Source organism: Protopterus annectens, chromosome 4.part0, assembly GCF_019279795.1.
Source record: "Protopterus annectens isolate FY-2018-M chromosome 4.part0, PAN1.0, whole genome shotgun sequence".
Taxonomy (NCBI): Eukaryota; Metazoa; Chordata; order Ceratodontiformes; family Protopteridae; genus Protopterus; species Protopterus annectens.
The window spans coordinates 105980723-106003631 of record NC_056733.1 but is presented as its reverse complement, the minus strand read 5'-3'; the positions used below and the strand labels follow the sequence as shown (position 1 = coordinate 106003631).

The following is a 22909-nucleotide window of genomic DNA, read 5'->3' as shown; positions in this document are numbered from 1 at the left end:
TTTAACACATCAAAATCACTCTGCCTGCCTCTTATAGAATTTTAATGTTTTCTGCAAAATGGCTGCCAAAGGGACTTGACATAAACGTCATCTTGTTTTTCTGCAAGCCTTTCTCTTTCCCATAATCCATTTCAAGTCTGCTTTATGCAAGTTATGCTAGACATAAGGAAGTAATACTGTACTCCCCATGCCACTGACATATAATGGGATTAGTGTTAGTCACTGTCATCTTATATACCTTCTGTAACAGGGCTGCTACTTTTATTTCTTGAATGGCCCTCATCTGTGTATGCCTCGGAGCTTGTTTTATAGTACATTAAGATTCATACAGCTGTGATGAAAAAAATTGCTAAAATGCAGGCCTTTCTTCAAAGTAACTTTTTGCAGTTCAAGACTGACCACTTTTCCCACAGCTGTCAAAACTATCACTGGTCTGAGGGATCCTTGCAGTTTCATGTACAAGTGACAAAGTACAGTTGTGTACACTTAACATAAATGTAGATGTTCGAGTATATTTGCTGTTGCAGTCATCACATTTGGGTTATCTGCTTGCAGTAGCCCTCAGTCAGCCTGATTAACAAAGTCTTGGGTCCTGCATCGGTTGCTGTCTCTTCTTCCATGACATCAGGTCGTCAGGGGTATAAAACATGCAGCCGGTGCCATTACATCAGTTTTTCTTGCCCCAGATGTCAGGTGCCCCCCTAATGGGAAGCAATTAAATCTATAAACATATAAGGTTATACCTCCAACAAAAAAGCAAATACACCAAAAAGCTTTTAAGCATAGTAAAGTAGAGTAGAGGTATAGCCAAAAGAAGTAAGGGGGCTGGAGGGAGAGTAACCAGGACTGCAACAGTGAATACGCTCGAACATCTGCATTTATGGTAACTGTACTATGTTCTTCGTGTTTCACTGTTGCAGTCATCACATTTGGGTAGATTCCCAAAGCTAAGGATGGGAGGAGGAATTTAGATAACATTACAACCAGCAATAAGGCCCTGCAAGACTGCAGTGGCAAAGCCAGCTTTGGATTTAGAGAAAATTGGCAGATGGTAATGCTTGGTGAAAGTATGTACAGAGCTCCAGGTAGCAGCTTCTAGGATGTTCCTGGTAGGGACGCCCCTGATAAAGGCTGTAGAGTAGATGCAGCCCTGGTAGAGTGGGGTCTGATCCCCTAAGGAATAGGTTTTCCATGGTGCTTATAGCAGAAATGAATGCAATGGCCTTTCCATTTAGAAATAGTTTGCTTTGAAATAGGCTTCTCCTCTGCCCCTGCAGCAAATGCCACCAGCAGTTGTTCAGATTGCCTTTGAGGTTTAGTCCTGTCCAAGTAGAATCTAAGTTGTCTGTGCACATCTAAGGAGTGCAGTATCCGTTCCCCTTTATTCTGTGGATTAGGAAAGAAGGTTGGCAGATGAATGGACTGATTAAGGGCCACACTGGATACCACCTTGGGCATGAAAGAGGGATTGGTCCTGAGGGACACCCTGTCTGCATGAAAGATGATGAAAGGCTCCACTGCCATAAAGGCCTGTAATTCAGATACCCTTCTCGCTGAAGTGATTGCTAAGAGGAAAGCTGTTTTCCAAGAAAGGAATTTTAAATCTGCAGTAGCAGCTGGCTCAAAAGGAGGAAGAGTGAGTTTCTCCAATACAAAGTTAAGGTCCAGGCTGGAGATGGAGCTCTCCTGGGTGGTCTTAAATTGTTGGCCCCTCTGAGAAACTGCTTGAGCAGTGGATGACAGAAGAGAGGAGGTTCTGTGTTATAATGAGCTGAAATGGCAGAGGCATGAATTTTGATGGAGGAGAAAGACAGGCCCTTGTGAAGCATCTCAGTTAAGTATTGCAAAATCTGCGGTAAACTGGGCACAGCTGTGCTCATCCCTTGAGATTGGTTCCAGGCACAGAATCTTTTCCATTTTTCAGCATAAGATTTCCGAGTACTAGGCCTCCTTGCCTCTAAGATGATATCCATCACTGGTTTACTGAGGGATGGTAATGGAGAGATTAGATAATTAGCCAGGCTGCTAGGTTCAGTGTTTGAAGCTGAGGGTGCAGAATCTGGTTCTCCTGCTGAGACAGCAGGGTAGGAATCTGAGGAAGGTGCCAACAGTGACACACTGCACAATATAGGATACCGGTGTTAGCGTGGCCAGTCTGGTGCAATCAAAATCGTCCTGGGTTTGTCTTGTTTGATCTTTAGTAGCACTTTGGAGAGCAGAGGCAGAGGAGGAAAGGCACTCGTGTGGGTCCATGAGATTTCTGCTTAGTCCGTCTGCCAGTGTATTTAGTTTTCCTGGCAGGAATTGAGCTTGTAGATGCACTTGGTAGCTTAAGGCTGTGTTCCACAATGCCATGGCTAGTCTGCAGAGGGGGTAAGAAAGGGTACCCCCCCCCGCTTGTTTATGTACCACATAACAGTGGAATTGTCCATCTTTACCATTAATTGTCCTGGAAGAATGTGGTCCTTGAAGGCTGTCAGAGCATTCTGTACAGCTAACATTTCTTTTTAATTGATATGCAGGTACATCTGACTTGGGTTCCACTTGCCCTGAATGCACTTCCCTGCTAGGTGAGCCCCCAAGCATAGTTTGATGCGTCTGTTGTTAGGGTTTGGGTGGCAGGGGGTAGTGTGAATGGTAGCCCCTTTGTTTTGGTGGCAGGCCTCTGCCCACCAAAGGAACTCTAGGCGTAGGCAAGGTATGACAGGATTCATTGCTTCTAGATCCTGAGAATGTTGGCACCATAGGCTTTTTAGATACCATTGTAGTTTCCTCATATGCAGTCTTGCATATGGAATTAGAAGAATGCAGGAGGCCATGAACCCCAAGGCTTGTAGTATTTGCCTTGCAGATAGCAGGGTTTTTGTGGCCACTTGTTTGAAGTAGGTAGTCAAATGAATTTGTTTCTCTGGCATGAGGAAAGACATCTGGGAAGTTGTATTCAAGCTTGCTCCCAGGAATATGATTTGTTGACAGGGTACCAGGTGTGATTTCTGTTAGTTTATGGTGTACCCCAGACAAGTCAGCACCCTTTGTATAAAGGCCTGATGATTCAAAAGTATGTCCTGGCTTTCTGCTTGAATTAGACAATTGTCCAGGTATGGATATATTTGAATATTTCTTTGCCTGCAAAATGCAATGACGGGAGCTAGGCACTTTGGCTTATCTACTGCGCCCAGGGTATTCACAAAGGGCAGTGCAGAGAACTGAAAGTGCTTGTAGCCTGCTTTGAAGCATAGGCATCTTCTGCAAGATTCCCTGATTGGGATGTACAGGTATGCTTCCTTTAAATCTAGTGTTGCCAACCAGGCATCTTTGCCTAGCATAGGAAGCAACTGGTGAAGAGTCAGCATCTTGAATTTTGGAATCACCAAAAAGGTGCTTAGAGTAGACAGGTCCAGGATAGGACACCATGAATGGTCTTTTTTGGGTACCAGGAAATGTTTAGAGTATAAAACTTTGTCCCTTTTCCTCTTCTGGTACCAAATGAATAGCCCCTATGCTTAGGAGAGAAAGTACCTGCTTTTGGGCCTCTGCCCACTGATTTGGGGGTAGATCTGGCCACCCGTTTGGTGTTGGTAGCATGTGGAAGTGAAATCTGTATCCTTGGGACACTATATTTAAAACCCATTTGTCCTGGGTAATGAGTTCCCAAGTTCTTTGCATGAAGAGCAATCTTTCCCCCCAAAGGGGCGGTCAATTGAGAAGTGCTTGGAAGTTTTAAAAAGAAGTAATTGAGACAGTTTACCATAGGGGGGAGTTTTATTACTCCCAGATTTGGAAGTGGGGGCCTCCCACTGCTTAGTCCTGTGCGTACCCTGGGACTGAAACCTGGGTGTTCTGCTGGATCTGGGTTTGGACTGAGAAGGTCTGGAAGAGGCAGGAAAGGACCAATTCTTGGAAGGCCAATGCCTACTAAACCTTGGAGGTTGTACTTGTAAGAATTTATTTTAACAGTTTGCACAGATTTAGCTTTTTCCTCCATCTTTTTAAGAACTTCTTCTGCCTTGTTGCCAAACAGCCAGTCCTGATTTAAGGGAACATCCAGCAATTTTGCTTTAACATGATCTGGCAAGGATTGCTCCTTAAGCCAAGCATGCCTTCTAAGCACAGACCCAGTTACGACATCCTTGCAAGATGCCTCTAGTGAATCAAAACCACATTGCAAAGTATGTTTTCCAACTTGTTCAGCTGAATGCAGTAAATCCTGTAAATCCTTATAGGTTCATAGGTAGATACTAGGCTATCTGCCCTAGGGCATTTATAAGCCTAGCCACAGTGTATTTGGCTTCTGCCTCCCTATTAGATTAGCCTACTGTGCGCCTCTGTAAAGTAGGTCACAGAAGGTACCCTTTTAAGATTAGTTTACTGTGCCTCTGTCTAGCAGGGACACAGGGGAGATCCCAGGGGTGAATTAGCGATTTCCCATCCACACGTCCAGATTTCGCTTGAAGAGGGTCAGCGAGAGGCTATGTCTAACATGAATTGGGATTCTATTCCAGAGTGAGGGGAGCCTCTGGGAAATGAATCTGTCCCTCCAGCATGTCCTATTTATTTTTGTGCTGAGGTTTAGGTCCCTGGAGCATGTAGCTCTAAGGGACTTGGATTTTTTGAGGTGGAGCATGTCCATTAATTCTGGGTTTGACATGGCTTTGTACGTCAGGCATAGATCGCCTCTGAGTATGCGGTAAGCAACTGAGTAGAGCTGGAGTTTCTTTAGTCGAGCTGCATAGGACATCTGTTTGTAGCCCATGATCCTCTTGGTGAGGTACTTTTGGGGTCTCTCCAGTTGCTGCAGATGTCGGGTAAGGTACATCCCAAAAGGGGCATTGTATTCAAGTATGGGCCTGATGAGTGACGAGTAGAGGGGCACAATGACCTCTCGATCTAGATGCGAACCCTTTCGTGATAAGGTGGGCTATATAGAAGGTCTTTCTAACCACTTTGGCAACATGATTATCAAAGGAGAGATTACTATCTATGTTGGTCCCCAAATCTCTAATTACTTCTTCTGTACTTAATGGATTACCACCTATGTGGTAATTTGTGGGCACCTTGTTTTTCCCAAAGGGGATGACTATGCACTTTTTAGCATTTAGCTTGAGGCCGTGGCTCTTGCACCAAGCATCCGTCTCTGTGAGACCCTTTTGGAGGATGCTTGTGTCAGCTGGAGATTAGATTATGGCCCCCAGTTTGCAGTCATCTGCAAACTTTGTCAGCCATAATCCCCCCATGTTAGCCTGAACCTCAGAGAAGTATATACTGAACAAGAGAGGTCCCAGAACTGAGCACTGTGGGACGCCACTTGTAACTGGTTTGGATTCGGACATGGAACCTGCGATTCTGACCATATGGGTTCTATCTCTGAACCAGTTTGCAACCCATCCTGTGATATAGAGGATGATATTTAAGCTGGTAAGCTTATTTATGATGCCCGTGTGGGGTATTGTGTCAAAGGTTTTTGCGAGGTCCAGGTAGGCTGTGTGGACTACCTTACCCTCATCTATGGCTTTGGTAACTGTTTCAAAGAAATCAACTAGGTTTAAGAGGCAAGATCTGCCCTTAAAGCCGAACTGGGTATGGTCCAGTGTCTGGAGGCTCCCAATGTCTTTGTTTATGAGTTCCATGATAATACGCTCCATAGCTTTACAGGAATCAACATCATTTTCTGTTTAAGCAATCCAATAATATGCTGCTGATACTTTAACATATGAAACTGGCAGTTTAAGGCCCTAATGGCCAAAGTTGCAGAAGTGTATACCTTCTTACCCCATGCGAACTGCTTCGGGCACCGCGCGGGAAGAAATACTGAAGAAAATGGCGTTGGATGCCTCTTATATACCCCTGGCGCACTGACGTCAGGGAGGAAGCGACAGCAACTGACACCGGACCAAGACTTTGGAATTCGGGCCGACTGTGAGACCGCCTGACGGCAGGATAACCCAAGTGTGATGACTGCAGCAGGGTAACACGATGAACATCTGTAATATCTATCAGGTTTTCTGGGAGCAGGGGGTAAAGAGTCAGGGGCCAAGCTAGATTCCGAAAGGCATCATCAACAATGTCTAGTACAGGAGGTATGGCTAAAGGCCTGAAGTGGGGCAGGAGTAAGAAATCCCTAAGCCTCTTTTTAGAATCAGAGAAATCCTGACTTTCCCAACGAAAATGCTCCCTGAGGGTATGCAAGGTTTCACCAAAAGAGAAAATCCTCTGGGGGGATGCAGAGGAAATAGAGTCCTCAGCATCAGAATCCTCATAGGTAGATAAGGTAAATCCTGGTCAACAGAGGAAACAGAAAATTCAGAATCCTGGTCATAAGTATTATAAGCAAACTCACTCCTAGGTCTCTTAGAGGGGGAAGGTTGGCTTTCCCTGATTACAGTAATAAGGTCTTCAGCCATTCTTATTTGTTTTTTTAGGCACGGAGGCTGAACATGTGGTCTGGGCATCAGTTTTCTAGGCATGGTTTGAGTTTTAGGCTTTGAAGAAGAACATGGCGTTGGTTTAATATGCAAGTCAGTAGGCCTGAATACACCCTCAGAAGCCGGACCCATACAAGGCAGAGGCATCCGCAGGTTCCACAGCTGAAGCATCTCGCGGCATATCGGACTCCGAATGGGTCTAAGTAGAGGCCTGCGAATCTGAAGTAGTGGGTATCAGGGCCTGTGAAAACACCTCACTGAGTACTGGCAAATTGATGACTGGCTTAGAAGCGTTGTCGGCAGCTTTGGACCTAGGTGGCCTGTCTCTGTCTTTATCTTTGTGTTTTTTCGGAATGTCGGTAGTTGGATGGCTTACAGAAGACATATCAGGATAATTGAACCGAGCACCAAAATATTTAGCAGCGAAAATATACACACGACGGATAGTTCGTGGTTTAAATAAGGCACAAAATCGACAGAGGTACGTTGTGGTCAGGGCTTAGGCAAGGAATACAGTACGAATGAAAATCTTTATGAGACATTTGCTTTCCACAAGTAATGCAATTATTTACTTTTACTGACATCAATTTAGAGCAAGAAAAAGTTTCCCCAACAGGGTATTTAGCTTTTAGTTGAAGACTTTGGTTCTGAAACTCGAAAACGGAAAATTTCAGGAGTCAGACGATCGGCATTTGCGAACTGCTTCTGCTTCGGGCACCGCATGGCAAGAAAGACGGATGTAATGGTGTCGGCTGCATGTTTTATACCCCTGACAACCTGACGTCACAGAAGAAGAGACAGCAACCAACGCAGGACCCAAGACTTTGTTAATCAGGCCTACTGAGGGCTACTGCAAGCAGATAACCCAAATGTGATGACTGCAACAGTGAAACACGAAGAACATCTGCTACTGGAAAGGAAAGGATTTAAAAGTATTTCTGTTCCCAAGTGCCAGCAGTGGAAATATTTTTATTTTCATTCATTTTAATTTATTTATATAGATAAAGTACTTCAGCTTTCCCTTTCCTAATGCTTTACTAAAAGTGCACATAGCACAAGTCAGTTAAAGTAAATTCAGTTGTATACCATGGTTGCCATCAATTGTTATATTTCTTTTGTTGACTAGAAAATGCTCATGCATTCCACCTGTGTAAGGATTAACTCAAAGTCAGAGGGAGATATCTCTTCCCAAGGATCTGTGCACCACATATACATCCTCCTCAGGAAGGATGTCACAAGAAAGCATAAAAATACATTCTTTTAAACAGTATCAATATACCTAGTTGATAGGGTTGCCACCTGTTTCTCTTCCTGAAGAGAAGCCCTAACCTGGGCAGTTTTGCCCTACTGTGGTGGGATGGCAAGAAAATGGTAAATGTGTCGATACTTTACAAGAAACAATATTCTGACTTTTCTCGAACTGTCACAGACATCTTTAAAACTTCATTTAAATGATCTTAAAACGTGAGGTAGTACAAACAACAAACATTTAAAGTTTAAAGCTTAACATTTCAATACTGTGATGCTGCTTATGTAGATCTGTCAGAAGAGTTGACAACTACCTTTGACCACTGACTGATCTAACTGCTCTGTTTTGCTTTGAAAGTCATGGCTACATTGGAAGCAGCTGTGAATCAGTACAAGTTAATTTCTTCTTAGCAATAAAGAAGTGGAAAACAGTTTCACACCTCTCTGTCTTTTTACCCATATATAACTGTCAGCAGTACCCGACAGGGTAAACTACAGATGTCTCATGTCTGTAGAATATCATACAGGCAGAGACAAATGCCTCTGCAAATTATGTGAGAAGTTAAAATAAAAAAAAAAAACATGGGTAGTCTTTCTCTTCCTTTGACTCCAAGGCAAGAAAAAAAGTTTTAGAATGCACAAGAGGGGTTTCTGGTACCTACACAATAATGGAACCATACTGCAGGGAGAAACTCAACTTAAGAGTAGAATTAAATTGTTGGGGAATGTGGCATTTTCCTTTAAACTAAATAGGAAACTAAAAGGACTAAGTCCAAAAAGGCCAAATTATAAGGTCAAAACAGTCTAACAGACTGAAGACAACCACAAGGCCTTCTACAGCTATGTCCAAACTCAAAGGCAGCACACGTCACTGCCAAAACAGTAGTCAATGGTGCCACCTTCTATGAGAAAAGTGACATAATGAATTTGCTGGCTAAAGAATTCAGCTCAGACTACACCCCCCAGTCTCCCATTTGCCTCCCCCCACCATGAAATACCTACTAGCATAATCCCCCTGAACTATTAACAGGGAGCAGGTCCTGGCAGCACTCGCTGAGGTCAAAAACACAGCCTCAGTGGGCCCTGACAATATCTCAGGATGCCACCTAAATGGCTTGAAACATGACCTATCAGGACCATTTGAGTCACTTTTCAACTACAGCCTCAAACAGGATTTGTACCATGAGAATAGAAGACTGCAGTTTTTATCCCACTTCATAGGGCCCACTTCAGGGCCATCAACCAACCCTGGAAACTACAGAGTTCTCATCACACACTTGTTAGACCCTTGCCTTCTTTACAGAGCTGCTCATTTCGCATCCATCTCCTTGAAAACAATCTTTGAAACCTGCCCTGGCTTTCAGACTTCAGGCTTTTAGGATTTATCTAGAAAACCAAAACAGTGGTTTGAGCTTGTTCTTTCCTTCTAATCTCTTTCCACTTACTGCTCCTGTTGATCTCAATTCCATAGTTTCTCACATGAATATGAAATTTTCCTCTTCTTACCAGCAAACTTGTCCAAATTCACTGCCTGCCCTTAAACTTTCTTTCTGAATTTGTGGGCTGCAGTACCAGCATGATTAAGTAAGTAGAGGCTCTTACCCGAGATCTCTGCATAGGGTTTTCAAAATCTGTTCCTTCTGGTGCCAAGCATAACCAGCCTCCATAAATCGGTTTAGCCTGTGGACAACAGAGACAAAACACTTAGCAGAGCTCAAATCCATACCGGCACTCTTCACGAACATCTGAAATTTAACATTAGCAGACATTACTTCAAAGCAATTTATTAATTTAAGCCTATGGCCTGTAGTGCACCACCTTGCACAGCATGGTTTTCCTATGTCCTAGCTACCAACAGGAGTACTATAACAGGACATCTGAGTGACTGAGGAGGGTAAGTGAAATGAAAACAAAATGAAAGAAGCTGGACAAAAGTAAGGAATGTGCATGGAAGGCACCAGAATGGCTAGGCTGACCCTTGTTCTGAAGTCCAGGCTATGATGACTACCTCTTCCATGGTCAGTGAGAATGACAGAAAACTGTCCTGTAGCTTGAGATTTCAGCAACTCAAACATCAACATGAAACAAAGAAGATGGTGATCATAATAAAAAATGCAGTGCTCTGATAATCCATTCTTCTCTTAAAACTACAAAATTATCATTCCTTTATGGTGTCCACAGGTTGTCACTAACCACTAAGTTGAAAATTAAAGTTACGAGTACTTACCATAATATTAGTACTGGTCACAGGAACTCTTAGGACTTGCAACTCAAGCAACGGGACTGTTCAGAGCCTAAAACTTCCTCATGCTGCTAGCTTCACCACTCTCCATCTCATAAAGTCTGCTAAGCTAAATCTTCCTGCCTCTCCAGTTGTGGAACAAGCAAAATTTTAAAGGACTAAGAAAATCAGCAGCACAATCTTGAGGTGGGGGGCTTGTAGTTGTAGCTCTCCTTACAGAGCTACAGCTAAAGTTAACTAAATAAGTCAAGCTCCACCTGCAAGAATGGATAGGACAGTCTCTCCAGCTCACTCTCCTGCAGGACTCACTGTGGATTCGAAGGAAGACCTACACCTCTGGAAGTAAAGTCCAACTTACAGTACACTGCAGAGGTATTCCAAGATGATCAAGTAAGAGTTGTACAAAAACTGAAAGTCATAGTACTTCAGGGGAAACAAAAACAGTAGACTGGCAGCAACCCTGTTACAATAATTTTTTGCCTCCCCCCAGTTCACTGGATCACCCAATGACTCTTCTATGTACACCCAGTTGGCTCATTTGTTCTTACCAGGGGCAAGAGCCAGGCTTTACCATGCAGGGCAAGAGTCTGCTGACCCATTAACTCCCTGCCTGGTGAGCCCAACTAGCTAGCTCTCCCTTCTGAGTGGCAAGAGTCTGGTGTTAGGGAGCAGGCCTGACTATAGATCCTGCATACTACTTCTAACTCACTTCCCAGGAGGAGGATTGACTCCCTCCCCTACATGCTGCTTCGGCATTTTATATGTCTCCCTCCACACATGCCAGCCCTCTGCTTAAGTGACTCATCACTAGTGCAGAAAGGGAATGCAAGACCCACTGCTCTAAGCAATTAACCTGCCACTAACACAGAGAGCCAAGCAGTGGCCATTTCCCCCTGCTCAGTCTTTCTAGCACCCTTGCTGCCAATAAAACATGGGTCATCTGTGTTTTAGTCAGGGCCTTTTCACTCTTTGCTACAGGGCTGGGTCTGAACAATGCATCTAGGAATACATTGAAAGTTCTTACCACATTGTGCTTTAGAAAAAACAATACAGTTATAAACTCATCTTGAAAAGCACTATTCAGTGACCTACCAGTACTCTAAAAGTTGATTTTTTTTTTTTTTTTTTTTACAGACAGCCTTGTTCATGTGTACTATACACCCATGGTGTGAAGAACATACTTGTCCCGACCTGAATAATGGCAGAAGAATACAGGTAAATGAAATGACTTTAGCTCAGTGTGCATTGGTAATTTAGACCTAAAGGAAGAATCAGTATACAAAGATTAAGGAATGTAAGATAACATGACTGCCACAGATCTGAAGATGAGTCAAACATGAGCTTTTCTAGCATGATACAAATGTCGCACAAAAAGGGCTGGATCTCTTAACAGATGCCAAAAAGAAAGGTGCCCATCAGGAAAGGCCTTACCACACTTTGAAGGGCCAGAGTTTAGGAGTCCTGACCAAAATAAAAACTGTTAACAGCCACCAAGTGAACATTGCTGGAGGAATAACCAACACTTACACCACAACTTCCTGAAAGTTATCCCAATATCTCTGCTACCGAGCTCACAACTAAAAGTGGTAGCCTAAATGGAAAACCATTTCCAGTTGTCTTTGTACAGTTTCTGAGTAGATGGTTTTCTGCAAGGATGGCAGATCAGAAATTACACCAAGCTATTAGTGTAAAAGAACAGACACTGTGCTAGCAGAGGAAACTGCTAACTAGGCTACTAGTGGAATTCAAATAACCAGTTCTTCACAGAGAACATGGAAATCAGAAAGGTCCTCCGAAAAGGATAGGTCAACTAGTCTCCAATGTGGCAAAGGTCAGAGGAGACTACTGCATCTAAAACCAAATTAAATGGGTTTATCTAAACAACCTGTGCTCTGGAATGTCTCCCTTGTGAATGAATTTTATCATAAAAAAATGGGGGAAACATACAGAAATCCCAAGGTCAAGGTGGTACCAAGGCACTCCATCCATGCCCTGCAAAAGGAGGTGGAATCAGGGTATAAAGTACAGTTGTGTACAATCTTACCATAACAATAGATGTCCTTCTCTTCACTGTTGCAGTATTCTTCACTAAAGGGATCCCTGCCAAGGGTAGCCCAACATCCAGCCAGTATGCCAAAGCCTTAGGATTTTAACGATGTTGTATGGCACACGTATGCTTCCCGCTCATGGTGTAGGGCATAAAGGTGATGTACAGACATACCAATCTCAGAAGTGAAAAACCCCAAGAGGAACAACAGTTAAAGGGGGAAAGGAGGAACATGTGCATCCATAAAAAAAGGAGAAGTACAGAAAAAAGGGGAGAAGGGAGGGACCAAATACTGCAACACTAAAAAGAAGGACATCTACAGTTACGGTAAGATTTTACACAACTGTACTACATCCTTCCATATCCCTGTTGCAGTATTCTTCACTAAAGGGAGAACACAAAAGCTCAAGAGGAAACTTGGGAGGAGGCAGGCCCAGCAGAGCACTCAAGAAAGCCATGCAGGACAGCTCTGGCCCTAGAAACCACATCCAGCTTATAATGTTTAGCAAAAGTATGGACAGAAATCCTAGTAACAACCACCAGGACGGAATTGGTATCCAGTCCCTTGAAAAAAGCACCAAACGAAGCCACAGCCCTGGTAGAATGAGTCTTTACAGAAGTAGAAAGGCTTTTCTCATGAAAGGAGTAACAAAAGGAAATGGCCTTAGAAATCCAAGAAAAAATGGTTTGCTTAGAAACAGCCAAACATAAGAGATCTAGGATGAAAGGAAACAAAAAGTTGCTCAGATTATGAATGGTCTTAGTCTTAACCAAATAATATCGGAGTTGCCTATGTAAATCCAAGGTGTAAAGAACATTCTCACTAGCAGACAGGGGAGAAGGGAAAGCAGTGGACAAATTAATAGACTAAGATAATTCATTAGCCACCTAGGGCATACAAGATGGACTAATATGAAGAGACACCCTGTCCCTATGAAAACCTAATAAAGAAGGGACAGCCACAAGGGCCTGAAGCTCAGATGCCCTTCTAAATGAAGGAAAAACCAAAACAATAAAAGTCTTCAGAGTATAACGTTGCAAGTAAGCTGAAGCAGCAGGCTCAAATAGAGCTTGAGTCAATTTTTCAGGAACAAAATTAAGGTCCCAGGAAGGAGTAATAGGCTTGCTGGAGGCCTAATATGAAGGATGCCTTTATGAAACGGACCTCAAACCTAGAAGCCAAAGAAGGGATCAAAGGCAGACAAGCAGAAATAGCTGAAAAGCGAGCTTTAACTTAAGGGTATGCCAACCCAGCATGGAGCAATTCACACAAATACATCAGAACCAAAGGAACTTCCCAGAAAGTGGATATTGGTTGTCAGCAAGACACCAGACAGAAAATCTCTTCCATTTGGACAAATAAGATTTCCCAGTGGTGGGTTTCCTGGCCTCCTGCCATACCCAAAGCACTTCCTCAGAAAAAAAGGTGCCTAATAGGGATCAAAACCCTATTACCCATAGTGTCAGAAGAGTGGACAAGTGAGGATGGATGAGAGAACCCTTGTCTTGGGTTAGCAGATCCACCCTGTGAGGTAACTTGTGGCGATTGCCCTTGGCTAGGTAGAGAAGAAAAGGGAAGCAATTCTGTTTGGGCCTAAAGGGAGTCACCACATGATTTTGGGAGAGTCTTGTTCTATATGGAACAGGACCCTCAGTAGGTGAGGGGGGGGGGGACATAGAAACATCCCCATCCACGAAAAAGAAAGGGTGTCCACCTTCCATGCTAGTAGACATGGGATTCTGGTGCAAAAAAAAAAAAAAGAAGGTTGTCTGTACAGTCAGAAGGCAGACAGATCACCTGGGGAGTACCCACTGGTGGACAATGTCCAGAAACATATCTCTGTGATGCATCCACTCATGGGTCTGTGTTACAGACCTAACCACAGAGTCCGCCACAAGATTCTGTTCTGAAGGAATATAAACAGCCCAAAAAAGTCACCTGATAATGGACAGCCAGATCCCAAACCCGAAGAACAAGTCTGCACAAGAAGTAAGATAGTGTCCCCCTTTCTTGATGTACCACATTACTGTGGCATTGTCTGTTCCTTCTAGGGCCTCTCAAAATCTTTACAGAGTATGGAAAGACTGAACAGCAAGACAGAGAGTTCTCATTTCTCTGATATCGATATGGCCCACCCTCTGATGAAGAAACAAAAGGCTGAGGCATCTGAAAAAAGTTCCTGAGAGGGCATTGGAGGCTGAAAAGGAAGCCCTAGGTTGAAATGTGGCTGAAGAATCGCCCACTGAAGCTCTAGCTTGAGGCATGGAAGAAGAGGAAATAGGAAGTCCAACAGATGAGAATGCTGAAGCCATACAGACTTTAGGAAGTACTGTAGTTTCCTCATATGAAGACTGGCTAGAGGAAGCACAGGAATGGTGGAAGCCATGTAATGTACCCCAGAGCCCTTAGAAACTCCCTGACCTTAACTGACACCTGGGGAAGAAGGGATTGAAGAAATGCAATTAAAGTCATAGCCTTGGGAGGTGGCAGAGATGCCAGCATAGGAATGGTCTAGACCTTTCACCAGAGAAAAATATGCTCCTGAGGAGAAGTTAAGGATGATCTTTGAAAATTTACTGGAAACCCTAGCTTTTGCAAGAGGCAAATAGCATAATGGAGGTGCTGAGGCAGGGTCTCTGGAGAGAAGGTCTGATTGAGCAGGTAGACCTGGTAAGGAAAAATATGAATTCCCCTCACCTTGCAATCACAAAAGCTAGGCATTTTGGGAAGACCCATGGGGCAGTACAGAGGCCAAAGGGCAAAGCAGAGAACTGAAAATGGACAGAAGAAACAAACACAAACATTTCAAGAAATGGGGATGAATAGGGATGTGAAGAAAGGTATCCTTGAGATCCAGGCAGACTAGGAAAGTCTGAGGCAGAAGAAGAGGAAACAGGGTCTAACGAGACAGCATTCGAAAGGAAGGAACTTTCGAAAAGTTATTGAGCTGAGAAAGATCCAGAATGGGCCTCCAGCTGCCCTCTTACCTGGGAATCAGAAACATTCTGGAATAAAACCCCTTCCCCCTTTGAAGAGCAGAAATTGCTTGTATGGTATCTTGAGAAAAAGGTTCTGAAGTACATCCGGAAAAAAGGGCAGCTGCTCCTGAGGAGGTTGAGGAATGCCCCAAAAGGAGGAAGCGATTTCCTCACCATGAAATACCCCTGACGAATGATGGACAGAACCTAAGAATTCTGACTGATCTTTAACCTATTGTGAAGAGACAGGGAAAAACAAAGAGATAAAAGAACAGTATAGTTGTGTACACTTACCATAACTGTAGATGTTCAAGTGTATTCACTGTTGCAGTCATTACATTTGGGTTATCTGCTTGTAGGTAGCCCTCAGCCGGCCTGATTATCAAAGTCTTGGGTCCTGCATCAGTTGCTCTCTCTTCTTCCATGTCGTCAGGTAGTCAGGGGTATAAAGCATGCAGCCGACGCCATTACATCAGTTTTTCTTGCCCCAGATGACAGGTGCCCCCATAATGGGAAGCAATTATATACAAGGTTACACCTCCAATGATAAGCAAATACACCAGAAAGCTTAAATACAGTAAACAAGAGAGGTATGGCAAATAGAAGTCAGGGGGCTGGAGGGAGGGTAACTAGGACTGCAACAGTGAATACACTTGAACATCTACATTTATGGCAAGTGTACACAACCGTACTATGTTCTTCATGTTTCACTGTTGCAGTCATTACATTTGGATAAATTCCCAAAGCTAAGGAAGGGAGGAGGCAATTGGAGAGCATTAGGACCAGCTATTAGGTCCTGCAAGACTGCAGTGGCAAAACCAGCTCTGGATTTAGAGAAAAATAGGCAAGTGGTAATGCTTGGTGAAGGTATGAACAGAACTCCAGGTAGCAGCTTCTAGGATGTCCCTGGTAGGAACACCTCTGAGAAAGGTTATTGAAGTAGATACAGCCCTGGTGGAATGTGATCTTATCCCCTGTGGAGTAGGTTTTCCATGGTGCTTTCAGCAGAAATTAATGCAATGGCCTATAGGTTCATAGGTTCGTACTAGGCTATCTGCCCTAGGGCATTTATAAGCCTAGCCAGAATGTGTTTGGCTTTCGCCACCCATTTTAAATTTATTTTGCTATGCCCTTTTTCGAGGTTAGTATACTGTGCCTCTGTCTAACAGTGACACAGAAGTGATACCCGGGGTAAACCTACGATCTCCCATCCACTTATCAAGATTCCTCTTGAAGAGAGTCAATGAGGGACTCTGCCTAACCTGGACTGGGATTTTATTTCAGAGTGAAGGGAGCCTCTGGGTTATGAATCTGTCCCTCCAGCATGTCCTATTTATTTCAGTGCTGAGGTTCCCCATTTAGAAATGGTTTGCTTTGAAATGGCCTTCCCCTCTGCCCCTGCAGCAAACGCAACTAGCAGCTGTTCCATTTTCTGAGAGGCTTAGTCCTGTCCAAATAAAATCTTAGTTGTCTGTGCAAGTCCAAAGAGTGCAGTATTCGTTCTCCTTTGTTCTGTGGATTAGAAAAGGTTGGCAAATGAAAAGACTGATTAAGGGCCACACTGGATACCACCTTGGGCATAAAGGAAGGATTGGTCCTGAGGAACACCCTGTCTGCATGGAAGATGATGAAGGGCCCCACTGCCATGAGGGCCTGTAATTCAGACACTCTTCTTGCTGAAGTGATGGCTAGAAAGAAAGTTGTTTTCCAAGAAAGGAATTTCAGCTCTGCAGTTGCAGCTGGCTCAAAGGGAGGTAGCGTGAGCTTTTCCAATACAAAGTTAAGATCCCAGGCTGGAGCAGGGGTTCTCCTGGGTGGTCTTAAATTTTTGGCTCCTCTGAGGAATTGCTTCAGCAGTGGGTGAGAGAAGAGGGGTGGCTCCGTATTACAATGTGCTGAAATGGCAGAGGCATGAATTTCAGTAGAAGAGAAGGAAAGGTCCTTGTGAAGCATCTCTGTTAAGTATTGAAGAATATGCGGTAAAGTGGGCACTGTTGTGCCCATCCCCTGAGTTTGGCTCCAGGAACAGAATCTTTTCCACTTTTCAGCATAGGATTTTCTAGTACTAGGCCTTCTTGCCTCCAGAATGACATCCAGCACTTGCTTATTGAGGGATTGTAACGGAGAGCTTAAGTATTTAGCCAGGCTGCAAGGTTCAGGGTTTGAAACTGGGGGTGCAGAATCTGGCCCTCCTGCTCGGACAGCAGGGAAGGGGTCGGAGGCAGGTGCCATGGCTCCAGCAGCGACACACTGCGCAAGAGGTGGTACCAGTGTTGGTGTGGCCAGTCTGGAGCAATGAGTATTGTCCTTGGTTTGTCCTGTTTGATCTTTAGTAGAACTTTAGAGAGGAGAGGCAGAGGGGGAAAGGCATAAACTGAGAGGTTTTCCCAGGTGAAGGACAGGGCATCCACTTTCCAAGCTTGTCTGTGGGGAGTCCTTGTGCAGAATTTGTCCAATTGGTAGTTCTGAGGGGGAGGCAAACAGGTCTATCTCTGGGCTCCCCCATTTGTTTCTCAACATGTTGAATATCTTTGGTTCCATTTTCCACTCGTGTGGGCCCATGAGATTTCTGTTTAGGTCATCTGCCAGTGAATTTAGCTTGCCTGGCAGCCAATTGAGCCTGTAGGTGCACTTGGTAGCTCAAGGCTGTGTTCCACAGAGCCATGGTTAGTCTGCAGAGGGGGTATGAGTGGGCTCCCCCCTGCTTGTTTATGTACCACATAACAGTGGTGTTGTCCTGGAAGGATGTGGTCCTTGAAGGCTGTCAGAACATTCTGTACAGCTAACATTTCTTTTTGACTGATATGCAGGTGCATTTGACTTGAGTTCCACTTGCCCTGAATGCACTGTCCTGCCAAGTGAGCCCCCCATGCATAGTCTGATGCGTCTGTTGTTAGGGTTTGGGCGGCAGGGGGTAAATTAAATGGCATTCCCTTGTTGAGGTAACAGGCCTCTGCCCACCAAAGGAATTCTGTCTTTATACAAGGGATGATAGGAATCACATATTCCAGGTCCTGAGAACGTTAACACCATAGGCTTTTTATATACCATTGTAGTTTCCTCATATGCAGTCTTGCATATGGAATTAGTAGGATGCAAGAGGCCATGAACCCCAGAGCTTGCAGTACTTAGCTTGCGGTTAACTGGGTCTTTGTGGCCAGTAATTTGAAGTAGGCTGTCAGATAAACTTGTTTCTCTGGCGTGAGGTAGGCCATCTAGGAAGTTGTAATCAAGCTTGCTCCCAGGATTACAATTTGTTGGCAGGGTACTAGATGAGATTTCTTTTCGTTTATGGTGTACCCCAGTGAGGTTAGCAGTTTCTTTACAAATGCCAAATGATTTAATAGTATGTCCTGGCTTTCTGCCTGAATTAGACAATCGTCCAGATATGGGTATTTTTGAATACTTCTTTGCCTGCAGAATGCAATGACTGGAGCTAGGCATTTTGTGAATACCCTGGGCACAGTAGATAAGCCAAAGGGCAGTGCCGAGAACTGATAGTACATGTAGCCTGCTCTGAAGTGTAGGTATTTTCTGCAAGAATCCCTTATTGGGATGTGCAGGTAAGCCTCCTTTAAATCCAATGCTGCCAACCAAGTATTTTTGCCCAGCATGGGAAGCAGCTGATAAAGAGTTAGCATTTTGAATTCTGGAATTACCAAAAAGGTGTTTAGGATAGATAGATCCAGGATAGGATGCCAGGAGTTGTCTTTTCTGGATACGAGGAAAGTCTGGAGTAAAAACCTTGTCCCCATTCTTCTGCTGGGACAGGTTGAACAGCCCTGACACTTAGAAAAGACAGAACCTGCTGTTGAGCCTCTGCCCACTGATTTGGGGGTAGGTCTGACCAACCTTTTGGGGTTGGTAAGGTGTGGAATCTGTATCCTTGAGCAGGGCATGCAAGGTTTAAGGTTAAGTCATTGTGACAGTTTACCATAGGGGGTGTCTTGCTACTTCCAGATTTGGAAGTGGGAGACCCCCACTGCTTAGGCCTGTGAGTACCTTGGGACTGTGGCCTAGGTGGTCTGCTGTTCCTGGATTTGGATTGAAAAGGCCTGGTAGAAACAGGAAAGAACCAATTCTTAGAAGGCCAATGCGTACTAAATCTGGGAGGCTGTACTTGCAGGAAATATTTTAACAGTTTGCATAGATTTAGCTTTTTCCTCCATCTTTTTAAGAACTTCTGCTTTGTTGCCAAACAGGCGGTCTTGGTTTAAGGGAGCATCCAGTAATTTGGCTTTAACATGATGTGGCAGAGTTTGCTCCTTCAGCCAAGCATGCCTTCTAAGAACAGACCCAGTAACAGCAGACCTACAAGATGCCTCTAAGGAGTGAAAGCCACACTGCAAAGTATGTTTACCAACTTGTTCAGCAGAATGCATTAAATCCTGTAATTCTTTATTTTCAGCACAGTCAAGAATCAACATCAATTGTTGTTTAAGTGATCAAATAATATGCTGCTGGTACTTTAACATACGAAACTGGCAGTATAAAGCCCTAATGGCCAAAATGAGCTGAAGTGTATACCTTCTTGCCCAATCTGTCCAGGGCCCTGGAATCTCTATCAGAGGGGGTAGGATTTTTGGCAGTAGTGGCCTTAATGCCTTTGGGTCCCTGTGAAATGGTCTGTGGGTCCGCAGAAGGATTCTTAAAGAGGAACTTGTGAGAATCAGGTACTCTGTAATACCTGTCAGGCTTCCTGGGAGCCAGAGGTAAGGTATCTGGGGCCAGGGTAGATTCCAAGTAGGCATCATCTACAATGTCAGTACAGGGGGGATAGCTAAAGGCCTGTGTTGAGGCAGGAGTAAGAATTCCCTAAGCCTCTTTTTGGAATCAGAGTAATCCTGGCTTTCCCAGCGGAAATGCTCCCTAAAAGTGTGCAAAAGTTTCACCAAAAGAGAAATCTTTTAGAGAGGAAGCAGAGGAAATGGAGTCTTCTGCATCAGAATCCTCATAGGTAGATGAGAGCAAATCCTGGTCATCAGAAGAAACAGAAATTTCAGAACCCTGATCAGAAGAATCAGAAGGAAAATCAGTTTTAAGTCTCTTAGAGGGAGAGGGATGGCTTCCCCTAATTAGAGTAATAAGGTCTTCACCCATTCTTATCATTTGTTTTTTAGGCATATGGGCCTGATTATGCAGTTTGGATGTCTGTTTTCTAGGCATGGATCGAGTCTTAGGCCTTGAAGAAGAAGATGGCCTCGGTCTGATATGCAAGCCAGTAGGTCTGAATACACCCTCAGAAGCCGGTGCCTGCACAGCAGCTCCGGACCCATCCAAGGTAGAGACATCCACAGGCTCCATAGTCGAAGAAGCATCTCGCGGTATACCGGACTCTGAATGGGTCTTAGTAGAGGCCTGTGAATCTGAAGTAGCAGGTATCAGGGGCTGCGAAAGCACCTCACTGAGTATTGGCGAACTGGCGACTAGCTTAACAGAAGCGTCGTCGGCAGCTTTGGACCTATGCGGTCTGTCTCTGTCTTTACCTTTACATTTTTTCGGAATGTCGATAGTTGGATGGCTTACCGAAGCAATTTCTGGATAACTGAACCGAGTACTGAAATAGTTAGATGCGAAAATGAACCGACGACGAATAGTACGAGGATTGAATAAGGCACAAAACCGACAGTGACGGACATTGTGGTCTGGGCCTAAGCAAAGAATGCAGTACGAATGAAAATCTTTATGAGGTATTTGCTTTCCACAAGAAATACAATTGTTAACTTTTACTGACATCGGTTTAGAGCAAGAAAAGGATCCCCAACAGGGTACTTAGCTTTTTAGAAGACTTTGGTTCTGAAACTCGAAAACGAAAATTTCAGGAGTCAGCCGACCGGCACTTGTGAACTGCTTCTGCTTCGGGCACTGCACGGCAAGAAAGACTGATGTAATGGCATCGGCTGCATGCTTTATACCCCTGACTACCTGACGTCATGGAAGAAGAGACAGCAACCGACACAGGACCCAAGACTTTGAAAATCAGGCCGGCTGAGGGTTATTTGCAAGCAGATAACCCAAATGTAATGACTGCAACAGTGAAACACGAAGAACATATGACTTGTAAGAAGGAAAGAAGGGAATCAGACAGCACCTGAATTGTCTGGAAAAGGAGGCTTCAGAGCAGACTTAGCAGGAGAAGCCCTTATAGAACCCTTTTTATCCTTAGGAGGAGGGAAAGACCATCTATGTACAAAGCCAGGGTTGGAATGATAATTCTTCTGAAATTTGGGAACAGAGGAAGGCCTTACCCTCCTCCTGCAGGGACACAAAAACTCAGCAGCTGCAGAACCAGAGAGATTTTTGTTATCAAGAGGAGCATATATCAATTTAGCCTTAATATCATCAAGCAAAGGTTGGAGGCGAAGCCACGAATAACATCTTAAAGAACCAAAAGCAGCAGCTCTAGAAGTAGCATCAGCCGCATCATAACAACATTTAACAGAATGGCGGGACACTTGAGAAGAACTCAAAAAGAGAGGGCTGAAGCCTCCCCCCTCAAAATCAGGAAGGTTATAAATAACCTGATAAGCCTGAGACAGAGAAGAGCTAAAACATACCTGGTCATACGGGTCTGGTAGTTAACAGCCTGAAAGGCCAAGGTAGAAGCAGTGCACACATTTTTGCCCACCCTTTCCATGGCCCTACTGTCCTTGTCAGAAGGAAGTAAATTTAGTGGAAGGCAACAGCTTGGAAGGTTTATCAGAAGAAACAGAGACAACAGAGGACGTCAGCATAAGGACATTTGTAAAGAAGCTTAAAATCATCAGGCATCTTATAAACCCTACCAGGTTTTTTAGGGGCTGGGAAACACAAGCCTGGGAAGCTGCTGAAAAAGTGTCCAACAAGGCAGCTAGGACAGAAGGGACACCAGAAGGCTTAGGAAACTCCAGCTGGCAGAGTTCATAATACCGCTTCTGGACATCAGAAACTTAGATACAGTCACATTTGAAAAATTCCAACATACGAGATAGTACCCCCACAGGGAGAATCTGGACTAATGGAGTCCTCCTCCTCAGAACCACAGTCTAATGGAGAAGGAATGAGAGGAATAAGCCAAAGACTCTTTGGGGGGGGCTTCAAGGTTATTAGTGCATTAAACAATCCCTGTGTAAAAACCTGCCATTCAAGCGAGGATCCTTAGAAGAAGGGGGAATTTTTTTTTCTGCTTCTTTTTCAAAGGAACATAAGCCCTAAAGACCTTAGGAGCTTCAGACCCATGCCAACACTCAATCAATGTAGTGGGAATCTCCTCCCCAACAAGAATCTGCATAACACCCCTCAATTCCTTGAATATGATCAGCAGCAGTTCCCCCTCTACATCTGTAAATGACGTATGCAAAGCCGCAGAGGACATGCAAAAAACTGGAGCCATGCCAGCCTCCAAAGCAGTTGCTGCAGAGGAATATGATGGAATAACTGGACAATCCTCCAGGCATTTGACAGCCTCAAAACAGATGTCCAGGGCAGGCAGTACAGCTGAATCAGACCCAACATTTTTGGTTTTCTTCTTGGCAGACTGCTGGCCTTTGGACTGGGACAATTCCGCCATTGCTTACTGCGCCAACAACTTAAAACACTGGTTTCTCCTGGTGGAGACACAAGGAGGAGATATGACTATGAAGAGTCTTAGGTAATAACACTTGACAAAAATCAAACATGACACATTTGTCATGAGAAGCACCCAAGCAAAACACTGCTTGTGATGGTCCTTATGAGGAAAGTGTCTCCCACACTGACATTTTCCCTTTCTAGATGACATGTAACCATGCAATAAAAGGAAGAAAGCATGACAAGAAGAAAATCCCCACAGGGCACTTATATGAAATGGCTTGGAAACCAACAGATGGAGGAACGTTCAGACAGTCTATCATAGATGGTGTTTGGACTGGCATCAAAGAAGTTCTGAGGTTGGTACGTCTGTACATCATCTTTATGCCCTACACCGTGAGCCAGGAGTACATGTGTGATGTA

General features: G+C 44.2%; 1 protein-coding gene across 1 annotated transcript in view; it reads right to left on the bottom strand.

The window, feature by feature from the left end:
• The window catches only part of LOC122799215 (myosin phosphatase Rho-interacting protein-like), a 2938789-nt gene that overhangs the window by 2567363 nt on the left and 348517 nt on the right, over positions 1–22909 (bottom strand). The window contains exon 2 of the mRNA XM_044068133.1: positions 9273–9350. Coding sequence (XP_043924068.1) covers positions 9273–9350 — 78 coding nt within the window. The remainder of the gene's footprint in view (positions 1–9272; positions 9351–22909) is intronic.